General features: G+C 45.2%; 1 protein-coding gene across 1 annotated transcript in view; it reads left to right on the forward strand.

Moving 5' to 3' along the window:
* The first annotated feature begins 311 nt into the window (after positions 1 to 311).
* Positions 312 to 26,448, forward strand: part of SPRED2 (sprouty related EVH1 domain containing 2) — a 111,146-nt gene continuing 85,009 nt past the window's right edge. Inside the window, exon 1 of the mRNA XM_077766408.1 lies at positions 312 to 906. Coding sequence (XP_077622534.1) covers positions 881 to 906 — 26 coding nt within the window. The 5' untranslated portion in view covers positions 312 to 880. The remainder of the gene's footprint in view (positions 907 to 26,448) is intronic.

The raw sequence follows: 26,448 nt of genomic DNA on the forward strand, positions 1-26,448 counted from the left end.
CGGAGCCAGATGTGTGCCAGGCCCTGGCTCCCGCCTCCTCCCTCTTCTCGGGCATCTTAAAACCCGGAACGTTGGCGAAAGCGGATCCGGAGCTAGACAGACGCCGCACAAACAGCTCCGCTCCGGGCTCCACCGGGAGTGGAAGTCTGGAGGGAGGGGGAAAGGAAGCCGGGCATGCTCAGTGGGCGGGACAAAGTTGTTTTTTTTTTTTTTCTCCTTTTTTTTTTCTTTTGGTCGCAAGTAGGAAGCTTTTTGCACTCCACCACCTCTGGCCGCTGGGAAGACGTCATCGCTTCCGCCCTACTTCCTCCTCCTGTTGGCGGCGGTGAGAATCCAATATGGAGTAAATCGGTGGAGTCGAGAGATGGGGCTCGGACGGGGCGCCCTGCACCACCTCCCAGGCGCACCTCCCCCGGCTGCCGACCGCTCCCCGGAACCGTGATTGGCCCGGCCCCCGGGGGCGACCCTGGACCGAGCCCCCACCCCCGGCCGGCCCTCGTCTCCTCCTCCTCTCAGCAGTCCCCGCCGCTCCACGGCGCGCTTGTTTTTCTCCTCCTCTCCGCCACCGCCGTCCCCTGCCCAAATCTCTCCCCCTCGGCCCGCAGCCGAGCCCCCGGAGCCCCTCCTGCCTCGCCCGCGGCGCTGCGGCGCTCACCCCTCCCGCAGCTTGCCTTTGCACCCCTTCCCCAAACCTCACCTCGCGTTCCTGTCGCCCAGCTTCCCCTTCTGCCTTCTGCGGCGCCCCCTTCATCTCTTGCCGCTCCCCCTCCCCAACCAAATCAGGCGATCTTCGGAGATGTGAAGAAGGGGGGCGAACGGACAGGAAGATGAAGGGAGCAAAGCTGCCCGCCGCGGGACAGGCGTCTAGGTGAACAGGAAAATGACCGAAGAAACACACCCGGACGAGTAAGTTTGGCCGCGGGGTGGGAAGAGGGTGCCCCGCGGGGGCAGCATGGGGGCCGGGGTTGAGGACGCAGGCGGGGACGCTGGTTGGGTGAACTTGGCGTGGGGTGCAGCGACTCGCTGGCCTGTGGGCTTCGGGATGCGAGATTTCCCCTCTTGTTGTTGAAGTGAGGAGGGGGCAAAGACTGCTCTGGGCCGGCGGGGGTGCGCCTTGGGTCGGCCGGCTGGTGGCCACGGCGGGGGCCAAGGGCGAGCGGGTGACCTCGGGGCGGTCCCCGCACCCTCCCAGGGGACTCACAAACACCCCCTCCCCCCCGAAATCTTTGGCTGCGGGAGCCCAAGACCTGACACCCCCGCTCCCGCTTCCTGGGGTCAGTGGGTTTTCACTTGGTGACTTTGTGACTCCTGCCCCGCCGCTCGCCCCCTTCCTCCCCGGTCTCTTAGGGAGCCCACTGGGGCCGAGGCTCCGCCATTTCGTTTTCTTGAATCGCTCTCATTTGCATACCACATTTTCATTCATAAAAACACGGCGGAGCGAGGGGAAGACCGGGCGCGGACTGCGCGGGGGTCTGCGTGAGCCCGGATCCCCCCACCACCGGCGGGTCATCGTGCCGGAGCCTCCGGAGGGGTCCCACGGCGCGTGTGAGCGTGTGTGCACGCGCTTGTGGGCTCGGGACAGGCTCCCCGCGGGGTCGGGGCCGCTCGGGGGCGGATCCGAGTCGTGTGCGGCGGGGGCGGGCGGGAGCGTGCGGGGCAACGTGCTGCGGGCCAGTGAGTGTGTGTGTGTATGTCTGTGTGTGCATTCGTGTGTGTGTGTTTGTGTGCGCGTGCACAGGCATGCGTGCCCGGCCCGCGAGCCCGAGGGGAAACAATGCTCGGGGCGCTCGGCTAGAGGGACTCCGGGGCTGGCCCATCGCCCTCCCCAGGGTGGGGGGCTTTTTTTTTTTTTTTTTTTTTTTTCCAGCCGCAGGCCAAGGTGAGGCTCCTTCCAGCCTTGCGGTCGTGAAATCGGGTTTGGCTTTCTCCCATCCCCGCCCGAGGCATTTCTAATAGCGGGAGAAGCGGAGGCAGAGCTTCTGCGCCCCGCGCCTGAGGTCGTCCGCTTCGGGTCCGAGTGGTCACCGCACGGTGGCTATTGCTGCTGCTCAGTGGCTGTGCCCGCCACCAGCCACTTTTTTTTTTTTGTGAATAAGACGCTCTCCTTTATTGTCACATGATATCCTTCCCCTCCTCCCCTGCACATTCATAAATCCGGAGACTGCCTCGGCTCCTTTCATTCAGAGCTGCCATTAGCCAAGGTAGCAGTGGAGCCGGCTTGGGCGCAAAAAGCCGGTTGGCAGCCGCCCGGACGCGCCCTGGGGGGAGGCCCAGAGAGTGTCTTTGGGGGGAGTAGGGACTTCGGGTAGCTGGTCTCCAGGCCCGGGGTCTTTTGCCCCTGCGAGCATTGACGGTGCAGTGAGGGGAAGTGACTCAGGGTTGGGTGACGGGGAGAGCTTTTCTTGCAGCAGGTGACAGAATGCTGTGCTCTACTCTTAAGAATCTACTTCACTTTTTTTTTTTTTTTTTTTAAATGTCCCTTTATCCTTTGGCGTCTGCTATTGCCAGGCTGGGCGGGAGGGGGTGTTGAGAGGGTTGGTGTTTGGGAAAGGGAATTTCCTTCCTGTGGTCCCCAGAGATCTTTGACTGCAGTAACCCCTGGTCTGCCAGAGACCTGCAGCTAGAGAGCATGCCACCTTGTGTGCATGTTGCTGCCCTCCCACCATCTATGCTGGTCTTTCTAGTTTAGATATTTTGCTTTGCCTTCATAGACTGTATTCTTGAAACGGTAAAATGAAAAAAAAAAGTTACACTTGTAGGGTTGACATATGGAGGGGAAGAAATATGCTGCTGGGCCTTCCCCCACTTTGGGGCTTGACTAATGAGCAAGTCTTTTTCTGGATCCTCCTTTGTCCTTGCATACAGAAATAGTAGTAGCAGGGAGGGATGGTTGCCTTTCTCTGGTCTTGGGGATTCTTGTTGGAGATTGGTTCTACTTGCCCTGCGTTGAGTGGGTTTCTTGGCTCCGTCTCTTGGGAATACTGGCTTGGGTTCTCCCTTTTCACCGCAGCATATTAGCTTTGCATTGTACCCCATCTTGTATCCAAAGCAAAAGGATTTGGGGAGGGATCACCAGCAAGAAATGACTACCTCTGGGGCGCCTGGGTGGCTTAGTCGGTTAAGCGTCTGACTTTCGCTTGGGTCATGATCTCNCAGCAGGGAACTGACTGCCCCCACTGCTGTCAGAAACCCATTTAAGACTATGGGTATTTGAGGACAGGTTCTGGTTTCAGTTCGAAAATCAGAAAGCTGTGGCGCCTTAGCCCACTGCAGAAGTGGCCTTCACAGGATTACTTTTAATGCAGTGACCTTGGCATGAGACATGAAATGTAAGCTTGTCAGAAAACAGGCTTCATGGGCTGTAAACTGCCATTTGTGGACACTGTCCATAATATTGTTCAAGTTCTTATGTAACGACCCAGCTGAAAAATTCCTTTTAAATGTTAGTGCCTAGAAGAAGGTGTCTGGGTTACACAGCTTTGCTGTGATTGCTTTATTGTTATTGTGGGGTTCTGTCCAGAAGCTCCAAGCTAAAATCATTGCTTGATTATAGTAGTCATACTAGCCTAGGTCTTTGCTAGATTTATTTACTCCTCCTCTGTATGAATCTTGATCTTTTATTTTCTCTTCAAATAGCTCTATGTTTTGAGTTCCTGCAGATACCTTTTAGAAGTAGACAAAGTATGTTACATATAAAGAGAATTGGTGACCTCAAACTGGAGACCTATGGGAGATATATTTATGCTTTGGGTAAAATAGATAGTCCATATATATTTCAGGTCTTTCTTAAATGATACATATATATAAATGTTACATTTGGCATCACAGTACAATAAGTCAGAATCTTGCAACTGGCAAAATGGTGCCTGATTAAAAAAAAATAATGTTTTGTTTTCTAATGCTCTTTTCCATATCAGTTTAAAACTCCTCTAGTAAATATATGGTAGTTCAGGAAAGCTCGTCCTCTCTTTTTGCAGATTGCCCTAAAAAATAGCTTCTGTATAGAAAATACTCTGACCATTGTCTAATTCTACTCCAGCTGGAAATGCATGTTAACATTTATAGTTCTACCAATTTTTTGTATAATTCAAAAGTAAAAAGCATCAACACATGATTGAAAATGATCTTTTGTACATAAGAGTGGAAAATTTTTTAAGTCATATACATTTTTTCAGTTTCTTTAAAGCATTTGATTATGGCCGTGAATGGTGTGGGAATTCATAGGCAAAATGAAGAAACCCTTCTCAAGCGAGCTTAACTGAGGAGACATGGAGTGCTATTGAGCTATTTTGTTCCTCTCATAAACTCTTCTCTGAACCACATATCTCACTGAGAATGGACTTGTAGTTTTGTCCTTAGTCCTGTTTTTCCTAATATTGAAAGGTCTCTCTGTAAAAGAAAAAAAAAAAACTTAAATATTTTTGTTGAACCATTTCAAAGAAATCAGACATCAGAACACCTTATATCTAGATACTTTAGCTTATTTCCTAAACGATGAAGATGTGTTCTGTGAAACCACAATACTGTCATCACATTTACAAAGTTAAGAATCATTCCCTGATGTCTTTAACATTCAGCCCAATTGACTGAAAAATGTCTTTCACAACTCTCATTTCAGCCAGGTGCTGATGAAAGAACCTGAGTTAAATATATTTAATTTATACTTAAGGCTCAAGGCTCAGCCATTTGCTCACTTTCTGATCTAAGGCAAGTTACTTACATACCATCTTGGTTTTATCTGAGTGAATAAAATGGGAGTAAATATTACCAGTCTCCTTGAGTTGTTGTGAAAATTAAATGAGATAGCCCATGTAAAGCTTACCTTCAGCACCAGGCATAAAACAGGTGTTTGGTATTGGCTCCTTGCAGGTGCTCAGATAGATTTCTTACAGGCTCAGCTTGTTAATTTTCACACAGCCCAATGAAAGAATGCATTTAACTGATGAGGAAGCTTAAATAAAGTTGCTTGCCTAAGATAGCAAACATTTTTTATAGCACTTTACTCATTTATTCTTCTCAACAATCCCCTGAGGTAGATATGATATTCTTACCCCCATTTATAGATGGGGAAACTGAGGCCCGGAGAAGTTGAGTAACTTGTCCAAGGTCATATTAGTAAGTGAAGGAGCTGGGATGTGACTCTAGCAATCTGGCTCAGGAGGGGCTGTTTTTAACCATCATGAGGTACTGTCTCAGAAGAGGACAGGGTGGTCAGCCTTAGTCATTCTGACTTCCGAGCTCACACTGTTTCTGTCAGTCTGTCCCTGTTTCTTTGGTATTGGTGGCAGTCTGTCATGCCATAATTTTTTCCACTTCCCTTATCTTCCCTGAAAATGCTATGAGGCACATACTGAATTAAAGTGAATTTAGGTTCACATACTGAGCCTCGGTGGCTCACTCGGTTGAGTGTCTGACTCCTGATTTTGGCTCAGGTCATGATCCCAGAATCCTGGGATCAAGCCCTACCTCAGGCTCTGCACTGAAAGTGGAATGTGCTTAAGATTCTCTTTCCTCCTCTCTCTGCTCCTTTCCTCTGCTCATGCTCTCTCTCTCAAATAAAACAAAAGCAAATTTAAATACACATGGGCTTGAAAAATCTATGATACACCTTCAGATAATAATATGAATTCAGAACTGCTTACTGCTGGATGTTAGCTGTACATTTATTGAAATAACAGTTGTGTAAATTAGACCTCGTACAATAAGTATTGATCCAGTTTCTTTGCATCAGCCTTAAAAAAGGGATGTTTCAGGATGCCTGCTTGGCTCTGTCCATTAATCCTCCAACTTGATTTTGGCTCAGGTCATGATCTCAGGGTTTGTGAGATCAAGCCTGGGGTTGGGCTCTATGCTGACAGTGCTGAGTTTGCTTGGGATTCTCTCTCTCTCTCTCTCAAAACTAATAAATAAACTTTTTTTTTAAAGGGGATATTTCTACTCCACATGAACAGAATCCTTAAATGTTAAAAACATGGAGTTGACTATGCAGATTTGGAATCTTGGTCCATTCATCAGAAGATCTTGAAAGCAAGACAAACAAAACAAAACAAAACTTGGAAAGACCTTAACAAGTCTGTAAGCCAAGACATTATCATTGTATAAAGTTAAGTGCCTACTCTGAGGCCATCCATCTTTCTAGGTGGTGGGCTTGGACTTCTCTCCATCTGCTAGGCTTGTATCCACAGAGATTTAGCAAGTGCTTTCTCTTTTCTAGCTGTGGCTGATCCTCTCTGCTTTCCACTTCCTTTAGCCAAATAAAACATATACAAAGTGAATCAATACAAACACCAAGACTGTTCTGCCTGAATAGCCTGTTTGCTCGTGCTCTTCATTCTGAAATTTTCTTCCTTCCCTTCAATAAGTGAAATTCTGTTCATTGCCACCAACCAGTTCTGTGCCCATTTCTTTTATGAGGTCCTCCTAGACTTTCGTCACCCCGGATCTTCAAGTCAAAACTGAGGACTTTGTAGAGCATTTTCCCCCACACTGTGTGGCAGTTATTACCAGTTAGTGTTAGGCTTATACGCAGCTACATTCTTACTAGGATATGAGCTTTTTGGATTCAGGATTACCTCTCAGCTGCCTTGTTTTCTAGCTGTTAGCTCAATACTGTTGGTCACGTTGCTTTGTAAATGTCTGTTGACTTTTAAAAAATGGATTTAATTATTTTAAAATGCTTTGCCCCCACCAACAAATGCAGAATGCAACAATCACAGTCAGTTGTCAATTGTATTTGGTTAACTTGCGGTGTGTATAAGCCCCTTCTGAGAAACACCATGCTCACAGATAGCCCTTGGCTCATTTTGTAGAAATTGGGAGCAGAACTACTCGGTAGTAGTGATCTGGGTTGGATAACTCAAAACCGTTTCGATTCCAGTCACTGTTGTAGGAGTTGGGAAGTGGAAGATCGTGGGTACAATAAGCCAGGGCCTGTGGTTCTGCCCCTGCAGGAGAATCTCCGCAGAAAACACAGTAGTAACAGTTTGCAGTCTTGCAGTCACTGCAGGGTCCTGATGGAGTCTTAACACTTGAAGTTGGAGACAGCTGTGCTGATGAACAGCAATATTGGCACAGTCCCTGTATTCCCAGGCTGAACACAAATACAGTCTAACAGCAGAATCCTCAGAAACCGATGAGATGATAATAGAGGGAGAGTAGCATGTCTTGGTGTGTGTGGTTATTTTGACTTGTTTTTCAATAAAAATGAGGCTGTTGGTGGTGTTTTGAGATGCAGTCCTATTGATAAACTCTTGTAAATGTTTTTTAAACAATATTTAAGGCTAGAACATTGATGATTTTTTTTTAAAAGGCATTTTCTGGGGCTTTTAGTCACTGGTATAGAAGGAATATTTACACTCGTTCACACAGTGCCCAGTGGAGCAAAATGCATTTTCTGTGTGCTTGCTCTAAGTGGGCTTGAAGAATTGTTACCATGGCTTGACTTGTGTCCCCTGTCATGGGAAGGAAGGCAGGCCAGATTCTTAGGAAAACACTTGATAGTAACTGGCATAGGAGTTCAGTAATTAAGTAACAGCTGTTGTATAACTAATTTCTCAGGTGATCTTTGATAGCAGTGTGTTCACATGTGGCATATCACACCCAAGGTAGCGAATTGTGCTTGTGTTATTTATGCTACTCTCAAAGGGTACTTTAATATTTATTTTAAAACCAAATTTCTGCCTTTGCATTCACTCAGAGTGCAGAGGTAAAGAAATGGATCCTGACTTCATCCTAGCATTGAGAGCTGGAGATTAGAACAAGGGCAGCTTCTAAAATGTATGGCTTTGGCTCCCGTGTGTACTGAAATAATCATTTTTCAAACCTGGTTGTTTTCATTCTTAGATATAGTCCCTTTGGTCCGTTCCTAAGTGCTTAAACTTAATTATCAGGTTAAGTTTTTTAATTGTCTTTCCTAGTTCATCTGGTAATGACATCTTTGTCTTCTCGTTTTCATTACTTATTTCTTTCTTTTTCTCCTTGGCATTGCTGTGGCTCCGGCTCCCAGTATTGATTTTTCAGATACACACTACTTATTTTGTATTTGCATCCCACCCTGAGAATACACCAAGAAGGTTGGCACATCTGCCCTTCTAAGTGTGGGAATAATAGCTTATTAACCCTTAAGCCCATAACCTTGCAGAGTGCGAAGCACTTAGTAGGCTTTCTGCAAATGTTTATTGATTGGTTAAAGCAAATATTCATTAATTGAAACATAATTTTACCTTACATCAAAACATAAAGTATTATTCTTACTGTACCTACATCCAAAAAGACTTTGAGGTTGCCTTTTCAAATCTTCCAGGAGGGGCAGAAGAAATAGGGGCTTTGGGGTCACACCTTGCTTCTGCCCTCTACTGACTGAAGGCCCCTGGCAGATGCTTTAAGCCAGGAGCCCTGGGTTAAGGTGAATGAGGCCCACTCTACTATCTAATTCATAGGCTGTTAAAAAGTGGAAATGAGATCGTGAAAGTAGAGCATTTTAGTACAGTGCCTGATAAATTGGGAATTCAGTGAGACTCCCCCATGTCCAGTGTCTCACATCATGTAGAAAGGTACCCTTTATTTTCAGAATTTACAAGGTAGAGGGTATCCATTAACAATATTTTACCTTCACATTTAAAATTTTTTTTTAATTATTTTGATTTTTTTTTATGTTTTATTTATTTCTGAGAGAGAGACAGTGTGAGCAGGGGAAGATCAGAAAGACGGGGAGATAGAGAATCTGACACAGGCTCTAGGCTCTGAGCTAGCTGTCAGCACAGAGCCTGAAGAGGGGCTCGAACCCATGAACCGTAAGATCATGACCTGAGCCAAAGTCAGACGCTTAACCGCCTGAGCCACCCAGGCGCCCCAACCTTCACATTTTTGAGGCAAAAGACAAGATTCTCACTTTATGCCTGTGAGAGCCAAAGTGACCTCTTCAAGGGAGTTTCTAGCAGGAGAATTAGAGTCTAGAAGTTGTGTTCTTTTATTTGGCTCTCTGGTGCTGTGCTGGTAGGTCCTTCTAGACTAGCACTTTGGTTTTGGTGCTGTAATATCAGTAAGGCTTAGCTGACTATTGGCCCCTTTTACCCAGTGATCCTAGCTGGCTGTTTTCTGTCTTGTCGTAGCTTGCTTTCTCTCTAACTGTCCGTGCACTTACCTATAGGAGCATCCTTGGCTTTTTTGCCATCCTGCGTGTGGTCTAGACATCCTGTCACCAATGTCATTCATATTGTTTCTAAGAGTCCGTAGCCTTGGGATGGGTTGGGGGTGGGGCTGAAGTTTCTTTTAGGAGTAAGTTGGCTTATGACTTGTTTTGTCTACTTGCATGCCATGTTGTTGTTTATGTTTTATATCTTCAGCAAAGAAATGAAGTGAATGCTAGATCAGAGGTTTAATTTGATCACCAGCATGCCAATAATTTTGTTCATTTTTACAGATCTTTTAAAACTGCACAAGTGTGAATATCGTCTTAACGTAGTAATTAAATCTTTGTCCTTCACTTAATAGGTTAAATCAAATCTGTGCTTTTTCTTAGGCCCAAAATTCCAAAGCAGGTCTGTTCTGTCGGAGTCGTGTTCAGTGGCTCAGTGTTCCTTCTGGCCCTGAAGGCCTAATGGTTGCTTTCTCATTAACCTGTGTTTAAACGTGTTTCAGATCTGGAGTCTGCTGTTTTTAAACCAGCTTTAAGGCCCTTCCCATCTACTCTTAGATGTCTTTTATGCTAAGAAGATTCAGGGACACTAGATTATAGGTATCCATCTTGAGTGTGGTAGACTTTGGATCTAAAGAACTTGACTGTAGAAGATACTTGGACTGTAATTGCAAAGCCACGTATAAATTATCTTATTGGATAAAATAACCAGGGCGGCGAGGCACGAGGGAAGGGAGTGACTGGCTATTGAGCACCATTCACTTCCTGCACCTAATGCACCAGACACTAAGTCTTCCAGATGGTACCAGAGCTGTGGCTCAGAGGGAGAGTCTCTGTTCTTAGGGAGCTTCTGTTCAAAGGTGCTGGGCACTTTCATACGCCTCAGCGGTGTGAGGACAGCATCCTCTTGACTTACTGCCAGAGTTGTTTACTCTTTCCTCCCCCTGCTTCTGTAGGGTTCCTCTTAGAGCTGCACACATTGGGATCGCCAAATTTGGGGTGGCAGGACCTCTTAACCCAGATCATTAAGGAGCTCCATGCCTTTCCCAGAACCCCCTAACAGGTTCTTCAAGTTATTTTTAGGGTGTGTGTGCGCTTTGCGTACATGTACTTGTGCACTCACATGTGGATGGAATATGTCTGACAGGCATCCACAAACTACAGACAAGGGAAAGACTCAGTGAGGTTAAGTATCTTGTCTGGGGACACAGAGCAGAATTTGTTATTTTTAGTCCAGGTCCTTTGACGTCAGATCTCACATTTGTAGAATATCATTTTATAGAGCTTTAGTTTTCTCGTATAAAAAAATTGTATATACAGCTTGATTTATATTACTGTCGAGCAACTGAAGTTAGAACGCACGTTGGATCCTGAAAACACACCTCAGAACTGTGAGGTGACATTTCTTTCTTGCATTCCTTTTCCACGCTGAAGAGGGAAGCAGGGCCCACAGAGGTGGCCTTTTCTGTACTGTACCTGGGTGGCTCAGTGGGTTAAGCATCTGATTCTTGATTTCATGGATCCTGGTTTCATGGATTGTGGTTTCAAGCTCCATGCTGTCAGCACGGAACCTGCTTAGGATTCTCTGTCTCCCTCCCTCTCTCTGCCTCTTCCCCACTCATTTCTAAATAAATACATACATACATACAAACATATATATGGGGTGAGGGGGCAACTCTATAGGTACCTCTTAGGGATAGACAGCTAGCCACCTTATCCTTGGAGCAGAATGGATACCAGTGCACAGTGTTCTGCCCCTGTGTTTTAGCCTAGTTATTTTGAGAGGATGACCATACTTGAACTTGGATTGGGAATCTTGCAAAATGAGGCATCTGATTTAGTAAGGCCTCCGATTCTGCATTTTTATTTTTATTTTTTTATTTTATTTCTGGGAGAGAGAGAGAGAGACAGCGTGAGCAAGGGAGGGTCAGAGAAAGAGGGAGACACAGACTCTGAAACAGGTTCCAGGCTCTGAGCTGGCAGTCAGCACAGAGCCCGACGCGGGGCTCGAACCCACGAACTGCGAGATTATGACCTAAGCGAAAGTCGGACGCTTACCCGACTAAGCCACCCAGGCGCCCCTGATTCTGCATTTTTAATAAACTTCGACTTGCTGCTGGTGCTCCCACTCTGTGGACCACGCTTTATAGTAAGCTCACAGCTGCCAGGTTTGTGTCTGCAAAGGTGACTTCACATACTTAGCATTTTGAAATCTGTTGAAGAAGCTCGTTGGACAAGATGGTGCTGCTTCTAACGGAGAGAGATTATCAAGCAGCCACTTCCCCATCCCTGGCAGGGATGGCACCTTTAAGATACAGCTTGATTTTAGATGGGACTGTACTGGAAGAATTTTTTTCCTATGGCTTAAAAAAAGTTTTTGGTGAATGCTATGAGGCCAAACAGATCCATCACTTAAAAGAAATATACGGAGCCCTTAGCACTTTATCTGTAATGTCTAGGGCCAGCTGGCATGCACCACCTTGCAGACAAATCAGTCTTGTATGGGAAGCCCGCCATTCCAGGGCGCGCTCAGCCCTAGAAGAAATCACAGGAAGTAATTAAACAGAGAAGGTCAAAGAAAGAGGAAGTGGTTGTGTTGTTTCTGATGCGAATAGCATTGTTGTTCCTAGGGATCCAGATGTTGGTGTTTAAGTCTTCTGGAATGCGACTGCTTAGGGATTTGATTGTATTTAAATTGCAGCCCTTTCAGTTTATTCTTTTAGACAGCAATCTCGTTAGGAAATGAATTGCTTTTAGGTCTTATCAGGAATACTCACGTGCCTAGGCAGAAGTTTTAAGCAGGGAGTTGCTTATAGCTTGGCAAATTGCACCTAAATGAAATGAATGTCAAGACTATTAGAGGTTAATTTTAGGTGTCTGGAGTTCTCCTTAATTCTCCTGATTAAACACTTTAACATAATAGTTTCCTTAATTGGAATAATGATGGAATATTAGCATGCATATTAAACCATTTACCCAAATTTGAATAGGGTTAAAATGCAAATTATCCATCACTTGTCAGTGCTTACTCTTTAGAGATGATTCCTGGTGAGCGATGGGGAAAAGATTGGAATGTGAATCCACTTGAGGCAGCATTGCTAGGAAAGCCCTGAATAGGCCAGAGGATGGAAGTGAGAGACCCTTTGTTCCCCTGAAACAGAAGTATTAGAAACCCCAGCAATGAGGATAGTAATGACTGCAACCTGGAGGCAGATGCAGTGGGAAGTCTGAAAGGAGCCGACTGTAGATTCACTTGTTGTATCTTCATTAGCCTGTCATAGTCTTCTTTGACAGGAAGGTCATAGGGGACTAAAGAGCTTCCCCTTCCTCCAGCGTTTAGACACCCCACCTGAAGTCTTGATCTGATGCCACCACCCAGCAGTTCCCAAATGAGTGGCTGAGAACCCATAAGCACTCCAAGTGTCTGTGATCCGAATGCATAATATCACCCATTTTCATCCATTACCCTCTTTCAATGTACATAGCTGCATTTATAGAATGCCTCATTAAACTACAACACAATTCCCGGTAGATGTTTGTTGTATATTTTTCTCATCTCACAGTTATTAACAAATACAACTGTAATCCCTGGAGGGGAGCTCGTCCTTGAATTTTCTCCCTTTGAGTCTTTATACATAGAAAATCGGGAATCCTTGTGGCCCTCATTCTAGGTGTAAGAATATAAGCGTGGTCATTCTGTAGAGGACGCACACGTGAGAGGGTTTGTTCCTACTCCAGGGTGGGTTGGTTGGAAGACCTGAGGAAAGTAGGGGCCAAGTTTAGTTGGATGAGGAGACATTGAAAATGAGTCAGGACATCTCCCCTAGAGACTTGGCATCATGTTGGGTCTTCTGATTAAAGGAGGGGCGCTGGGGGCATGAGTCTCTTCTCTCTTCCAGTTCTTATCCCTATTGTTCCCACAGTCAGCATTACCCAGCCTGTGCTCTGCTGCTCTCAGATAGATACCGAGCAGCAAAGATGGGTACTGCGCTACCATATGTAGAAAGCTCTGGGAGTCAGGAAACTTGGGTTCCCCTTCCTTCTTTGCCACTAACCTGCTATGTGACCTGAAATGTCAATCTTCTCTGGACCCTGCTTTCTCATCTCTAAAATAAGGGGTTGTATAACATGACAGTATTAAAGGACTCTTCTAGTTCCAGACACTGCAGGGAGAGTTAATGGTAAAAAAAATTTACTCATATTTATTTATAAGCATAATATTCTTTTTCTTTTGTTGAAGCATAGTTGATGCACAGTGTCACATTAGTTTCAGGTAAACAGCATAGTGATTCCACAGCTCTATACCTTACACTGTGCTCACCACAAGAGTAGCCACTGTCACCATACAGTGCCATTACACTACCATTGACCGTATTCCCTATGCTGTACCTTTCATCCCTGTGACTTATTCATTCCGTAACTGGAAGCCTGTACCTCACCCCACCCCGTCACCCATTTACCCATCGCCCCCACCCCACCACCAGTTTGTTCCCTCTATTTATGGGTCTATTTTTGCTTTGTTTATTTTGTTTTTTAGATTCTACATACAAGTGAAATCATTTGGTATTTGTCTTTCTCTGACATATTTCACTTAGCGTAATACCCTTAGGTCTAAACATGTTGTTGCAAATGGCCACATTTCCTTCCTTTTTATGGCTGAGGAATATATCATGTTGTCGGTGCATGCACATGTGCCACATCTTTATCCATTCATTATGTCCATTGATGGACACTTGAGTTATTTCCCTATCTTAGCAATTTTAATAATACCACAATGAATGTAAGGGTGTATATAACTTTTTAAATTAGAGTTTTTGTTTTCTTTGGGTAAATAACCCAATAGCGGAATTACTAGATTGTATGGTATTTCTATTTCTAATTTTTGAGGAACCCCTTTACTTTTTTCCATAATGGTTGCATCAGTTTACATTCATACCAGCAGAGCACAAGTGTTCCTTTTTTTCCACATCCTTGCCAACACTTATGTCTTGTCATTTTGATACTAGCCATTCTGACAGGTGTAAGGTCATATCTTACTGTGATTTTCACTTGCCTGATGACTAGTGATGGTTAGCATCTTTTCATGTGTTTGTTGGCATAATATTCTTTTTTAAAACAGAAAAATAGAAAGCGGAATGTAAGTACTTTTGGCTGTACCAGTCAGGGAAGAGTTCACTTTTAACAGGAAGGGACTTGAATTTTACAGGACTCGGGTAAGGATGGTGGTGGTATTTTGTGAGGAGGCACAGATCAAGCCTTTTAGGGAGGAAGCATCTCTTGTCCAAAGGTTTCTTCCGTAGGCAGGAAACCCCTCCTCTAGATGTATGCCGGAGGAGCTCAGAGAAGGAGCTGGTTGAGTCTCGGAGACTAACTTTGGGAGGCTATTGAGTACCAAGCTAACAAAGGGTTATTTGGACATTTGTTCTTTAGGTAGGACAAAGCTGTTTAAGGTTTTGAAGCATAGAAATGATGAAGTGATAGGTTGGTAAGTTCAAATTAGCCAGTCTAGTTAGAGGGTGCAGACTAGGCTGGAGTCAAAGAGGCTGCTAATAATTGTTGCTCTGCCCTACCTGGGCAGGACTTTTCTCTCTGGCCTTAATTAAATGCAGAGGCATTGCTGTAAAAAGCTTAGTTCCAAAGAGGGTGTTGTTATGTTTATTGGAAGAAGGTCAAGTGGGCTGTGAAATTCGGAACACAATTAATCGAGTTACTCTGTAGATCAGGCTTACAACTTGGGAATAACCCAAGTGAGGTGTTTTTTTGTTTTTGTTTTTGTTTTTAGTATTGTTACTGCTGAAGAAACACAGCAGTGATCTGTTGAAATTGCCCTTGTGAAAGTGGAGGATACATTGCCCTTCCTCGACAGAGTGACATGGGTGCAATTAGACCATAAAATCACAGAGCTGGAGAGGATCTTAGGAAAATCCCATCTCAGCTTTCTTCTTTTACGCATAAATTGCAGTCTGGAGAGGTCGAATGCGTGTACTGGGGTCACACAGCCAGTTGATGGTTTGGGATATGTCCGTGAGCAGGTGTCATCCGGCCTTGGCTTCAGCCCTGTTTCAGGCGCCGTGTTAACTATGTCAGTTGCTGCCCTCGAGTTGTGGAATTCTTGGGAGGCAGGAGAAAGATCGGAGAAACAATCCGTTCAGGTAAACATGGCCCTGGTAGACAGTGAACCATCAAGACTGAACAGGCCTTGGCCCCCTCTTGTGCAATAGGGTGCAATAGATGAGCTTGCCAAATGCCGTCCCTGCATGGCTCACCTGCAGATAGCAGGTAGGGGGCCTGAGATCTGGCTTGCACGTGTTTTGTTTCAGGGACGGAAGGGTAGGGAGTAGAGACAGAAGAAGGCCTCTTTTAGCTCACCGTTCTGCGGGAGAGGAGATGAGCCCTTAGACGAAAAGTTGAAACCCATGTGATTTTCAAAGGTTTTTGCACCTGGGCACCGGCAAAGAAGTTTATGAAATATTACCTCTGCGTGTTCTTCCTTCCCAGCGCCAGTGCCTTCTGTTCTCCCCATGTGTTTGCTTTTGATGTTAACTGCCAAGGCAGTGTGGTCATAGACAGCAGGAAGTACTATTTGATATGCAGGTCTCGTGGGGTGGGGGTAGGTAGATGCCAGGATGGGAAGGGAGGCGGTTTTGGCACATTCATGTGAGAACGTGGCACACTTCTAAGCCAGCAGGTGTTGTCACAGCTAAGAAAGGGAGGGAAGAGTTGACCACCTGGTCATATAGGAGCATGTTTTCTGGTACCTTTTACTCTAAGTTTTTCTAAGGTCACTGCTCCATAGGCTGAACCCAGATAAAGTTGGGATTATCCTTTGTACCACACACAGTTAGTGTTGTGGCCAAGGGCATTTAGAAACCTAAACTTGGGAAAGAATGAAAACAATCTCTAAACAAAGACACAATCCCCAAGAACCAAAGGTGCAGCAGGACAGGCTTGGGGGACCATCCTACTTTGCCATGGTCAGGCCTGATCCCGTCTCCATTCTGGCTTTGAAGCTGCAGTTTTCAGTCAGGACCTTACCTGGGATAACAAGATTCACACTGATTGTGTAGGATAGGAAACCTGTATTTTTAAAAATTTATTTCTCTTGGGCTTCTATCCACCCCTCCCTTTTGTTTCTTCTTGTTCATCCCCTTCAGCTGGGCATTCTTCTCATCCATAAAGGATCCCCTGTCAGCCTAAAGATTTCAGTGTGTTTTCAGACTCCTACTTCCAGTGGTTCTGGATTATCCAAATGATACCAATCTTTTGGTTGTAAATGACGGATTCCCCCTTCCACATTCCTCTGGTTCCACAGCAAACAGCACCGCAGTGACCAGGGGAATTAGACAGGTGTGGTCCACCCACCACCCCTGGCATGCACCCTGAAACAGACCCTCTCTCCCCCCACCCTTGCAACTGTTCTGATTATCAATATCGTAAGAGGCCCCAAGGTGCAACATGTCTGGGGTTGGTTTGGGATGCTGTTGAGGAAACAGTGCCCTTCCTACTTTCCAGTCCTACCTTTTTCATCTGCAGATGAATTGAATTAGAATTTCACCTCCACCCTGCATGTCATTGTTAAAATAAATCCAGGAGAGTCTAGTATGTTTGAGACTACAGGATTTGGAGGAGGGGAATGCCCAACCAAACCTCTAGAGGGTTGTAACCAACCAGTATGGTATTGACTAGGGAGAACTTCCTCTTTTTAAAGATCCTGGGTGACAGATGTTAACTAGACTTTTTGTGGTGATCATTTCACAGTATACATAAATATCGAATCATGTTGTACACCTGAAGCTAACATAATGTTATATGTCGATTATATTTCAGAAAAAAAAGGCACTTCCCCACCCAGTCTGTCACTGCCTTTAAAGTATCCTGAGTCGTCTGCCATTTTGGAAAGTATTCAGAAGGCAACACACATTTACCCATATCAGTGAACGGGAATGTTCTGAGGAATGTTCCTCCCTCTTTTCCTGCCCTTTCCTCTTGGTTCCGTCTCATTTAAGTTGGATAACAAGTAATTGCTAAGGGAAGAAGATACCAAATTGATCTTACGTGTGAGGTGAGATCGTAAGAGATAAGAAATAAATTCTAATTGTTGATCCAAGAGCTCTTTTATTTAACAAAAAAATTCTAAAGCATATGAAAATATTACCTACAGTTGTCCAATATTATGACTGTTTTTTATTATTTTTAAAAAAGGTTTTGCTAAAACTTTGAAAGACCTATTAACTTGGTGATGTAACATAGGCGCCTTTAGGATCCAAATTGATCTATTTTAATAGTTAAAGTAGTAAATATAGGTTTTGGTTTTTTTTTTTTTGGTGGAGTTGGAACCAGTTATTCTGCAGGGAACAAGAATAGTTCTTGCATTTGATTTTTGACAACCTTTGTTAATGTGGAACTGGTATTTGCTCAAATTTAAAGGAAAACAGAATTATAGAATCATATGTTTTTACCTAGAAATGAAAATACATGGACTTAAAATAGATGTCTCTAACAAAAACTGATGGCCGTGTTTTAAGATTGTAGCTGGTCACCCAGAAGTGAGAGAAAATGTGAAGGGCAGACACTTAAAAATGGGACACAGTCTTGCCACAACAGTGTAAACGTACTTAATGCCACTGAACCATACACTTAAAAATGGTTAAAATGGTAAATTTTATGTTATGCATATTTTGCCATAATTTAAAAAAACAAAAAAATGGGACCAAAGTTAACCAATGACTTAGTAGACTTCCAAGACTTCTTTCCAGAAAAATGGCAGTTGAGCACAACTTTCTGGGCCTGTGCATCTCAGACTCTGTGTCTCNTTAACCGACTAAGCTACCCAGGCGCCCCTGAATCTCCTATTTAGAATCCTCATTTGTAGATTTCTAGATTCCTGTTGAGCCCTTAGTCCTCTACCATCTCCTCTTCTGCTGCTCCCCTCAAAAAAACTCCCTTCACAGAAGTCTGAGGCAGATGAATTTGAGATTACTCCAGTGGCACTCAGTCATGCATCTCCTACAGGTTCCTGCAATTGACTGAGTGTGTGCATTTCTTTCTATGCTTATGTGTCTTGACAAGGGGTTGGAACCTCTGAGAAAGTGCTAAAGGTCCTAACAGCACAGCTGGCCTTGATTAGGGGGTGGTGTGGCGATGAGCCCTTCCCAGTGGGGGAGACCAGGGTGGAGGGTCAGCTCATTCAATAGCGACCAACCAGTATGGCCTTGGGCAAGCACTTCACATTCAGACAGCCTCAGTATTTCTCAGGTAGAGGAGGAATGCTAATTCCAAGTTTGTGACAGCCGTGTAGGATAATAATGCAAAAAAGTGTGCTAACACACATGTAAAACTCAAACAAGTTGGCCCTTCCTCTTTTTCCCTATTTGGAGACAAGCGGATTACTAAATTGGCAGGTGAAATTAAGAATCACTTAATTCAGACAAACATACGAGAACAAATTTGTGCTGTAGCGCATGAGAAAATCTGCTCCTTGAAAATGTTAGGCCTGGGGCGCCCGGGTGGCTTAGTCGGTTAAGCGTCCGACTTTCGCTCAGGTCATGATCTCGCGGTTCGTGGGTTCGAGCCCCGCGTCGGGCTCTGTGCTGACTGCCAGCTCAGAGCCTGGAGCCTGTTTCAGTCTGTGACTCCCTCTCTCTCTGACCCTCCCCTGTTCACGCTGTCTCTCTCTCTCTCTCTCTCTCCTAGAAATAAATAAAAAACATTAAAAAAAAAAAATTAAAAAAAAAAAAAAGAAAATGTTAGGCCTTTTTTGGTGTTTTTAAGACTTGATGTTTCTCTCTTTAAGTAGTTTTACTAGTAGCATGTTGGTGTAAATTGGGTCGTTAGCCTTTCTGAGGTGGCATACCCCTAGAGTGGGAATACTGGCAACTTTTTATATAGCTTTTGTGAATTTTTCAATAAATTACACACTAACTCTTACCAACAAGTACTCATTCTTGATTGTTGAAAATTTATACTCATTCATAAACTGTTTATGGATTTGACATTTGCTGGCCTTGGGAATACTTAGGTCACCACATTACCACATTTGATACTTAATTTGGTAATCTCTGTGTCCAGTAGGAAAAAACAAATCTTGTACTGAGCTGCTGTGATAAGCTTTTGAGGATAAGGTTATTCATGGTCGAGGCCACAGTTACCCATAGGAAAGCATCCCATGCTCCTCCCCCTCCCAGGATTGAAACACAGGATCCGAAGATCTTACCAATTCAGGGAGTGGAGAAGTAGGTCCTGTTCTTTTTTTTTTTTTAATGTTTTTATTTATTTTTGAGACAGAGACAGGGAGACACAGAATCCAAAGCAGGCTCTAGGCTCTGAGCTGTCAGCACGGAGCCTGACACGGGACTCAAACCCACGAATGTGAGATCATGACCTGAGCCGAAGTCAGAGGCTTTACCAACTGAGCCCCAAGTATGCCCTGTTCTACCACACTGGATGGTCCTTCAGTTTTTGCTCAGACACTTGCGCGATAAGGAGCCCACATGCCCAGCGACTTGGGCACGCAGCTCTGATTGTCGGCAAGCTCTGCCGTGGAACCGCTCTCTTCCACAGCAGCAACACCCAGTTCTCTTGTTCCCACCAGCCTGCTGATACGTCAAGGCCGTGCTTGCTCTCTTCTGTGGGCCAAGCATCATCCCAGCCTTCTTAACGGGGTTCACGTTCAACCATCTCTCTCAAAATGGGGGCCCAGAATTGGAGGTGCTTTTCCAGATGCAACAGACTCTTAGACATGGTGATGGTTGCCTCTCTCCATGCAATCTGTGGTGGCTGGAGGTCCGTATCAAGGCACCAGACTGTTTGCATCGAAAATGCATGCTGCTTCATGCTGAGCCTGCACCCTTGAGTTTTCTTTTAGTGGATCTCTTAGTTACCCTCAGCTGCTATGGGCTTGAGAGGAGTACACATTCCTCCCTGGGACGGGGCCAAAAGGAGGCCCTCCTTGTGCCAGCCTGAGCAAGCAGGCATCCTGTTGGTTCTTGGTGTGCTAGGCACAGATGGGGAGGGCACTCCCTCCTTTCCCGAAGGAACTCTCTACTTCTAGGCACAGGACTCTCGTCTTTTGTATTCCCTGGATGGGGGTCTGTGGTAGGGGTGCAGAAGGACAGGCAAGAAGGTGAGGGAGGTGCTGATAGTATTGAAATTGTTGTTTCTCAAAGCTGGTCCTGGGCCACCTACTCAGAGTCAGTACTCAGCGGGGCTTGTTAAAAGTACACACGTCTGCAGCCCACGCAGACATCCCAGACCAGCCTCTCTGGGGTGTGGCGCGGGGAATCTGCATTTTTCAAGAGCTCGCCCAGGTGATGCCTCTGACTGCAAGCCAGGAGATCCACTTCCTAAATTGTAATTATATCCTAGATGTTCATTTTCGTAAACGTCCGACTGCTGAGTACTCAGGAATCTTAAAGGCCACCTTTGAGCCTTAGTCCAGCCACTCAGTGCTTTTAATAGTTCCTGAGTATGTGTTTACACAATCTGCATTTTATGAAGTCCATAAAGGCATATTTACCCAACAAGTCACCAGCGCTCCAAAGGTCAGTTTTCCTCGACTTGTATGAAAGGCTCTTAACTCAAAGTCAATTAACACCAAGGTAGACGCCAATTAAGGCAAGGAAGTGAGCTGTTCAGGCCAACATTCCATCCGCAACTTTGTCCCTTGTTGTAGCTTAGTTTTACAAGTCCCTGCATACCAGTTACTTTACATAACCTGTGTATGTGTGGCCCATTACCGCATACAGGTAAATGTGCCATTTGTCATGTCGTCGTGAGGGAGTGCTGTTTAAGAGCATGTAATCTAAGTAACTATGAAATGATGGCATGTTAGCACTTCTGCCTCCGACTGGTCGCCCTCCCCGTTGCCAGCAGCGGGGCTATCAGGCGTGCTGGGGAAGAAGGGCAGGGCCACCCGCTCTCCTTCGGTGTTGCTCTCAGAGCCTGCTGTTGAAGGAGTCTCGCCTAGATCCAGAGTCAGGATTTCCTCATTTACAGAGAGCAGGTCCTCAAAAGAATTGCAGGAAGATTAATTGAGATAATGTGGATCACATGCTCAGCACAGTGCCTGGTACGTGGAAAGCAGTCTGTTTAAGAATGGGTATCTCCTGCAGCTGCTGCTGCTGACAGAAATTGAAAACCCTGAGAGAGATCTAACCCTTTAAGTTAGCAGTTACACTAGGGTAAGAACCTCAGTTGCTGGGTTTTCCATAGTGAAGGCGCAGTGGCCCAGACCCCATCCAGATGCCAGCGGGGCACCCCGCAGTGAGAACCATTCCTCAAAGGAAAGGTATGATAGTGCAACAGGCTCCTTCTGGTTTCTCTGTAGACTCTGCATGACATCTCTCGGCCTAACTTCTTACCTCTAAAGGCCTTATCCTTAGGGGGAAAAAAGCTAGGTCCTCTTTTGATTTGGGAACCATTTTTAGTTTGGAGAAGAACTGGGATGGTGGGTACAAGCCGTGGCATGAAAAGAGACTGCCTGAGAAGGCACAGTCAAATGCCATCGGGCATGTCAAAGACCCCAAAATGGGCAGGGCGGAGGGACAGCCCAATATAGTCTATTTGCAGGTTCTCTGGCATCAGCACATGAGTTTTAACATTACTTTTTCACATTTAAAATTGTTATTAGTTTTCGTCAGGAAACAAAATTCCCATTACTCGCAGTGGGGCTGTTAAGTAAACGTGTTTATTCTGTTTGGTTTTTTTTTTAAACGTCCAAGGTGCAAATTTCTAAGAGCTGTGTTATAGGAAGGCAGGAGTGGCTTCTTGGTAGAAACTGTAGGATTCAGACCAGTGCCATCCAGTAGAAATATAACGTGAGTCATGTAAGTAATTTTAGATGTTTTGGTAGCAGTGTTTTTTTTAAAGTAAATACAGGTGAAATTAATTTTAATTTTATTTAATCCAGCACATCTAAAACTTATTAGTGAGGGGTACCTGGGTGACTCAGTCGGTTGAGCATCTTACCCTTGATTTTGATCCCAGGTCATGATCCCAGGGTCATGGTATTGAGCCCGTGTGGGGCTCTGAACTGTGTGGAGCCTACTGAGATTCTTTCTGCCTCAGTCCCTCCCCTGCTCTCGCCCAGGCACGCACGTACTGTCCCTCACTTTCAAAATAAAGAAATGAACTTAAAAAAAGTTATTAGTGAACTATCCTACATTTTTTCCTATCACACTTTGCAAACGCAGTGTTTTACACTTGTACCACATCTTGTTCGCACAGCTGTATTGCCTGTATTCGGTAGGCATACATGGCTCGTGCCTGCTGTATTAGCGCACCGCTAGTCTAAAGCAGACTTTGGTGTGAACTCTGCTGCTCCACTAGGGATAAATTACCCACACCTTTCAAAGCCTCAGATGTAAAATAGGGATGACAATACCTACTTTCCTGGGCTTTTTAAAGTATTAATTCATACGATGTATGTACATAAATTGATGGATCCATGAAGAGGTGCTCTGTAAATGTCATCTATGAATTTTGAGATATCCACAGTTTATTGTGTAGGGTGTGATTATGGGCTTGATTATGTAGGGTTTTGATGAAAGCAAATATTAGGGCGATGTTTATGGGCTGAAGAAGAATTTCAAAAAACCTGATTCCTGGGCCTCTGGCCCTGGATCTTGTAGGCAAGCATTGGAAGGGGGCTCTGGTTCTGGTCAGAGCAATTTGCTTGGAGCTCTGTGACCAGTTCAGAGAAGAAGGCCTGTAGGGAATTGCTGTGGCATCATAAAAACCGTGTCTGCCTCAGAGGCAGGGGAGGCCGGCTTCAAATTCTGACTGCCTTTCTATTGCATTTTTCAGCTTTCCAAACTTTGGCTTTTTCATCTGTTAAATGGTACTAATAACATGAGGCTTGTGAGGATTCAGTTTGACACAGCACACGACAGTGACTGCTGTGGCCTCTGGCACATCTTAGGTACCCTAGACGTTCTGTGTGAATGTTACTGGCATCTAGAATGCAGTTTCATCTCAAAGCCTTGTTGAGGAACCTGAGAGCTAAACACAAGGGAAGAAGGATCACACCCCTCTGATCAGCCTGAAAGATGGAACCAGCCAAGAGAGAGGCCCCTAAGACTGGTTGTGTGAGAAACTCTCCAACTCTCCCTGGAGCTGAAAGCAGACTGCTAAATCCTGTCCAAGCCAAGTGAATGGGCATGGAGGAGCTAGAATCACTCATCCATTTGGTTCATTGAGTACTAAGATTCTCCTAGACTGTGCAAGGGTTTGTGACTATACAGGGTTCCAGAGGGGACTCTGGCAAAGAAACGGGAAAGAGGAAGAATGGGGGCACGGCGTGGGTCGGGGAGTTACCCTCCGCACATGGGCTAGGTCATAAGCTTTTTGATAACGTTTTTTTTCCTGCCCCTTTTAGTTCTCTGGCTTCCTTGCCCAGCTTTCAGTATTTTTTCTTGTTCGTTCTGGAAAACAAAATGACTACCAGAGCTTTGCATACTCCCGTGTTATAGTATCTTAAGCCGCTCCCGAGAGCCAAGGGGAGAACTATCCTCGGAATGGAGTTCTGGAGTTACCTGTGCTCCCAAGGTGAAGCACGAGAGGATACAGTGTCTTCAGAGGTATAGGGACAAGGGAGTCAGCCAGCCAGGGAGAATAAATACAAGTTGATCATTTAAGCAAACCAGACCCCAAAATCGAGATTGGCAAAGCACATGAATGCCAGTGTGTATGACAGTCACTGTACACAAAGACTCAGCATAAAATTACTTTATATAGGCACCACCCCTCCCCCCCACCTCGAGCTGAGAGAAATTTTGCAAAGGCCATGCATCTACCCCTTTAGTTACCAGCAATTCTCTTGCGTCTGTGGCCGCATTGCCATGGATGAGAGCCCCTCACACTGCGTCTTTACTTGAGGAAGATCATTTAAATGACCCTAAGGTTACCATTTGATGGGTTTTCACTGCTTATGGTGTTTTCTTTGAATTCAGGACTGGTAATAATCTTATTCTGACACCTCCCCCCCCCCCATACAGATGTGAGGCCCTATTAAGTTTCTCTTAAGAAGTGATTTGAGAGTGTTCTCTTTGTTAGTTCACATTAGCTGTGAGGTCAGAGACTTTCTGTCTTGGGACTTTGAGCTGTCTATAAAAGAGCCGAGTGCCCCGTTTGAGAAAGACTAAACGTTCCACTGCCCTGAGTGGTGTCCAGTGACTTGGACCAGAAGCTGGTATGAGGCAGGTGGCTTGGTGGAGAGCGCTGCTGCCTTACTTGCGGGTTTGAGCTGTCAGGAAAGGTGGATCTTATCTCTAAGGAAGTGGTGGCTCTCTTTATCTGGCCATTCTGGCGGAACAGGTTTGCTCCCAGCAAAGGAGAATTTGATGTTAACTATTTCTGGCCTGTCTCACACCTGCAGCAAGGAGGGCTGATTTGCCCAGCACAAGGAAGGTGAAATAACACATTCTGAACTTTGTGCTGCTACCTGCCCTGATCTTCCATTCCCCACAAACCACCCCCACCCCCAGCAAATCCTCCCCAGAGATTAAAAAGTCAGGACATTTCAGGTGTGGTACACAGAAAGTATAATGACTGACTTTATTTCCACACCGTTTAGGCCCCTGTCACTGCTGTTCTAAAAAGCTTCTTGCAATCTAGGGGGTAAACAGGTGCACAGACAGGAGCAGTTAGAACAGCAGGTCCCACTGAGCAAAACAAGGCTCTTTGATAGCAGGGAAGGGGACACATGGCTAATATTGTTGTTGTCAACATTTCAATCTATTATTTTTTTTAAATTTTTAATGTTTTATTTATTTCTGAGAGAGAGAGGGGCAGCATGAACAGGGGAGGGTCATAGAGAGAGGGAGACTCAGAATCTGAAGCAGGCTCCAGGCTCTGAGCTGTCAGCACAGAGTCCGACGTGGGGCTGGAACCCACAAACCGCGAGATCATGACCCGAGCCTAAGTCAGCCACTTAACCGACTGAGCCACCCAGGCGCCCCTCGATCTATTATTCTTGACCTCCATGAAGAGTGAGTTGTAAGAAGAGTGTCAGAGGATTGGAAAGTTTGTGGGTATAGGTTTGGGTGCTAAGGACTAGGAAATCCTGTTTTCTGCTTTTCTCTGGGGGCACAAGCCCAGGTTTTCTGCCTCTGGGACAGTGTTTGTGGCTCCAGTATTTTGCCCAGGGCTGAGGTGCTTGCTCTTCTAACTTAGGGGCAGCATAAGCAGCTCCAAGGAGTGTCCCATCAACAACATGTTGGCCAGAAGTACCATATTACAGATGAGGGTGCTGAGGCCTGGGAGTTAAACCCACACAGTTGGTTAGCAAGAATGTGGTTGACCTGGCTGTTTTCTCTTACCACAGGGTCCATCCAAATGAATCCCTGGAAGAAAGGGTTGGGGATGTGCTGTCCATTGAAGCTCAGGTTGGGGTAGTCATTTGGAATTTGGATGATTTCCTGAAGGAAAGGGCAATGGTCACTCAACAAAGAGGCCCTGGGTCTCCTGGAATAGGAGTGCTCTGGGGAGGAGGAGGAGGGTAGATGAGCCTGAGGATTTGTGGAGGAGCTCAGATGTAGCTGCTTAAATTAGTTTAAAGTGAGAAGTGTAATTACTATACTTGCTCCAACCAAATGTCTGAACATTGTTATAAAATGAGGTGTAATCACAGAAAAGAAGATTGCAGCACGACCTTACTCCCACAAAATAGCCTCTGTGTTCTCTGGAGCCCTGTGGTGCTGAGTAATCTTTTGGGTGTGTATTGAAGTCCCATTAAGTTCAGGGGTGTGTATTGGAAGTAAATGGGGAGTTTTGTCCTGCTCGTTTGGACAGACATTCACAGTTTTTCATTTATAACAAGTTTGTAATGAAGGAAAAAAGGATCACCATAAAACATTTTAGTGGAATATTTGAAGTCAAAATAAAAAGATCTAAGCCAGAGGAAAACTGAGGACGATATGTATGCACTGGCCCTTGTTAACTGCGATTTGCATGACAAAATAAAAGGTGAAAAAGATACTTCAGTAACTCCCCACAAACGACTTCCTCTGTCAGTATTTTGTCCACCCAGCTGAAAGTGCTGTAAGGCAAATGGAGCCCTGATTCTGCCATTTGTTAGTCATGTGTCCTAGAGCAGCAAATCAACTCCAAGCCTTAGTATTCTCTTCCAGAAAATGGACTGATGTATGTACAGTTACATGAGATAGCACCTTACCACAGAAGAAAGCACAAAGGCTAAATGTTAGCAAGCCTGCCATTATCATAGTTATTCTAATCATGTTTATAACACAAGTATAACCAAAGAAAGTAGGGAAGACAAGGTCTGTTAGGGAGCACATGGCTGGAGCTAAGCAAGT

The sequence above is a fragment of the Crocuta crocuta genome, unplaced genomic scaffold (assembly GCF_008692635.1).
Source record: "Crocuta crocuta isolate KB4526 unplaced genomic scaffold, BGI_CrCroc_1.0 scaffold113, whole genome shotgun sequence".
NCBI lineage: Eukaryota > Metazoa > Chordata > Mammalia > Carnivora > Hyaenidae > Crocuta > Crocuta crocuta.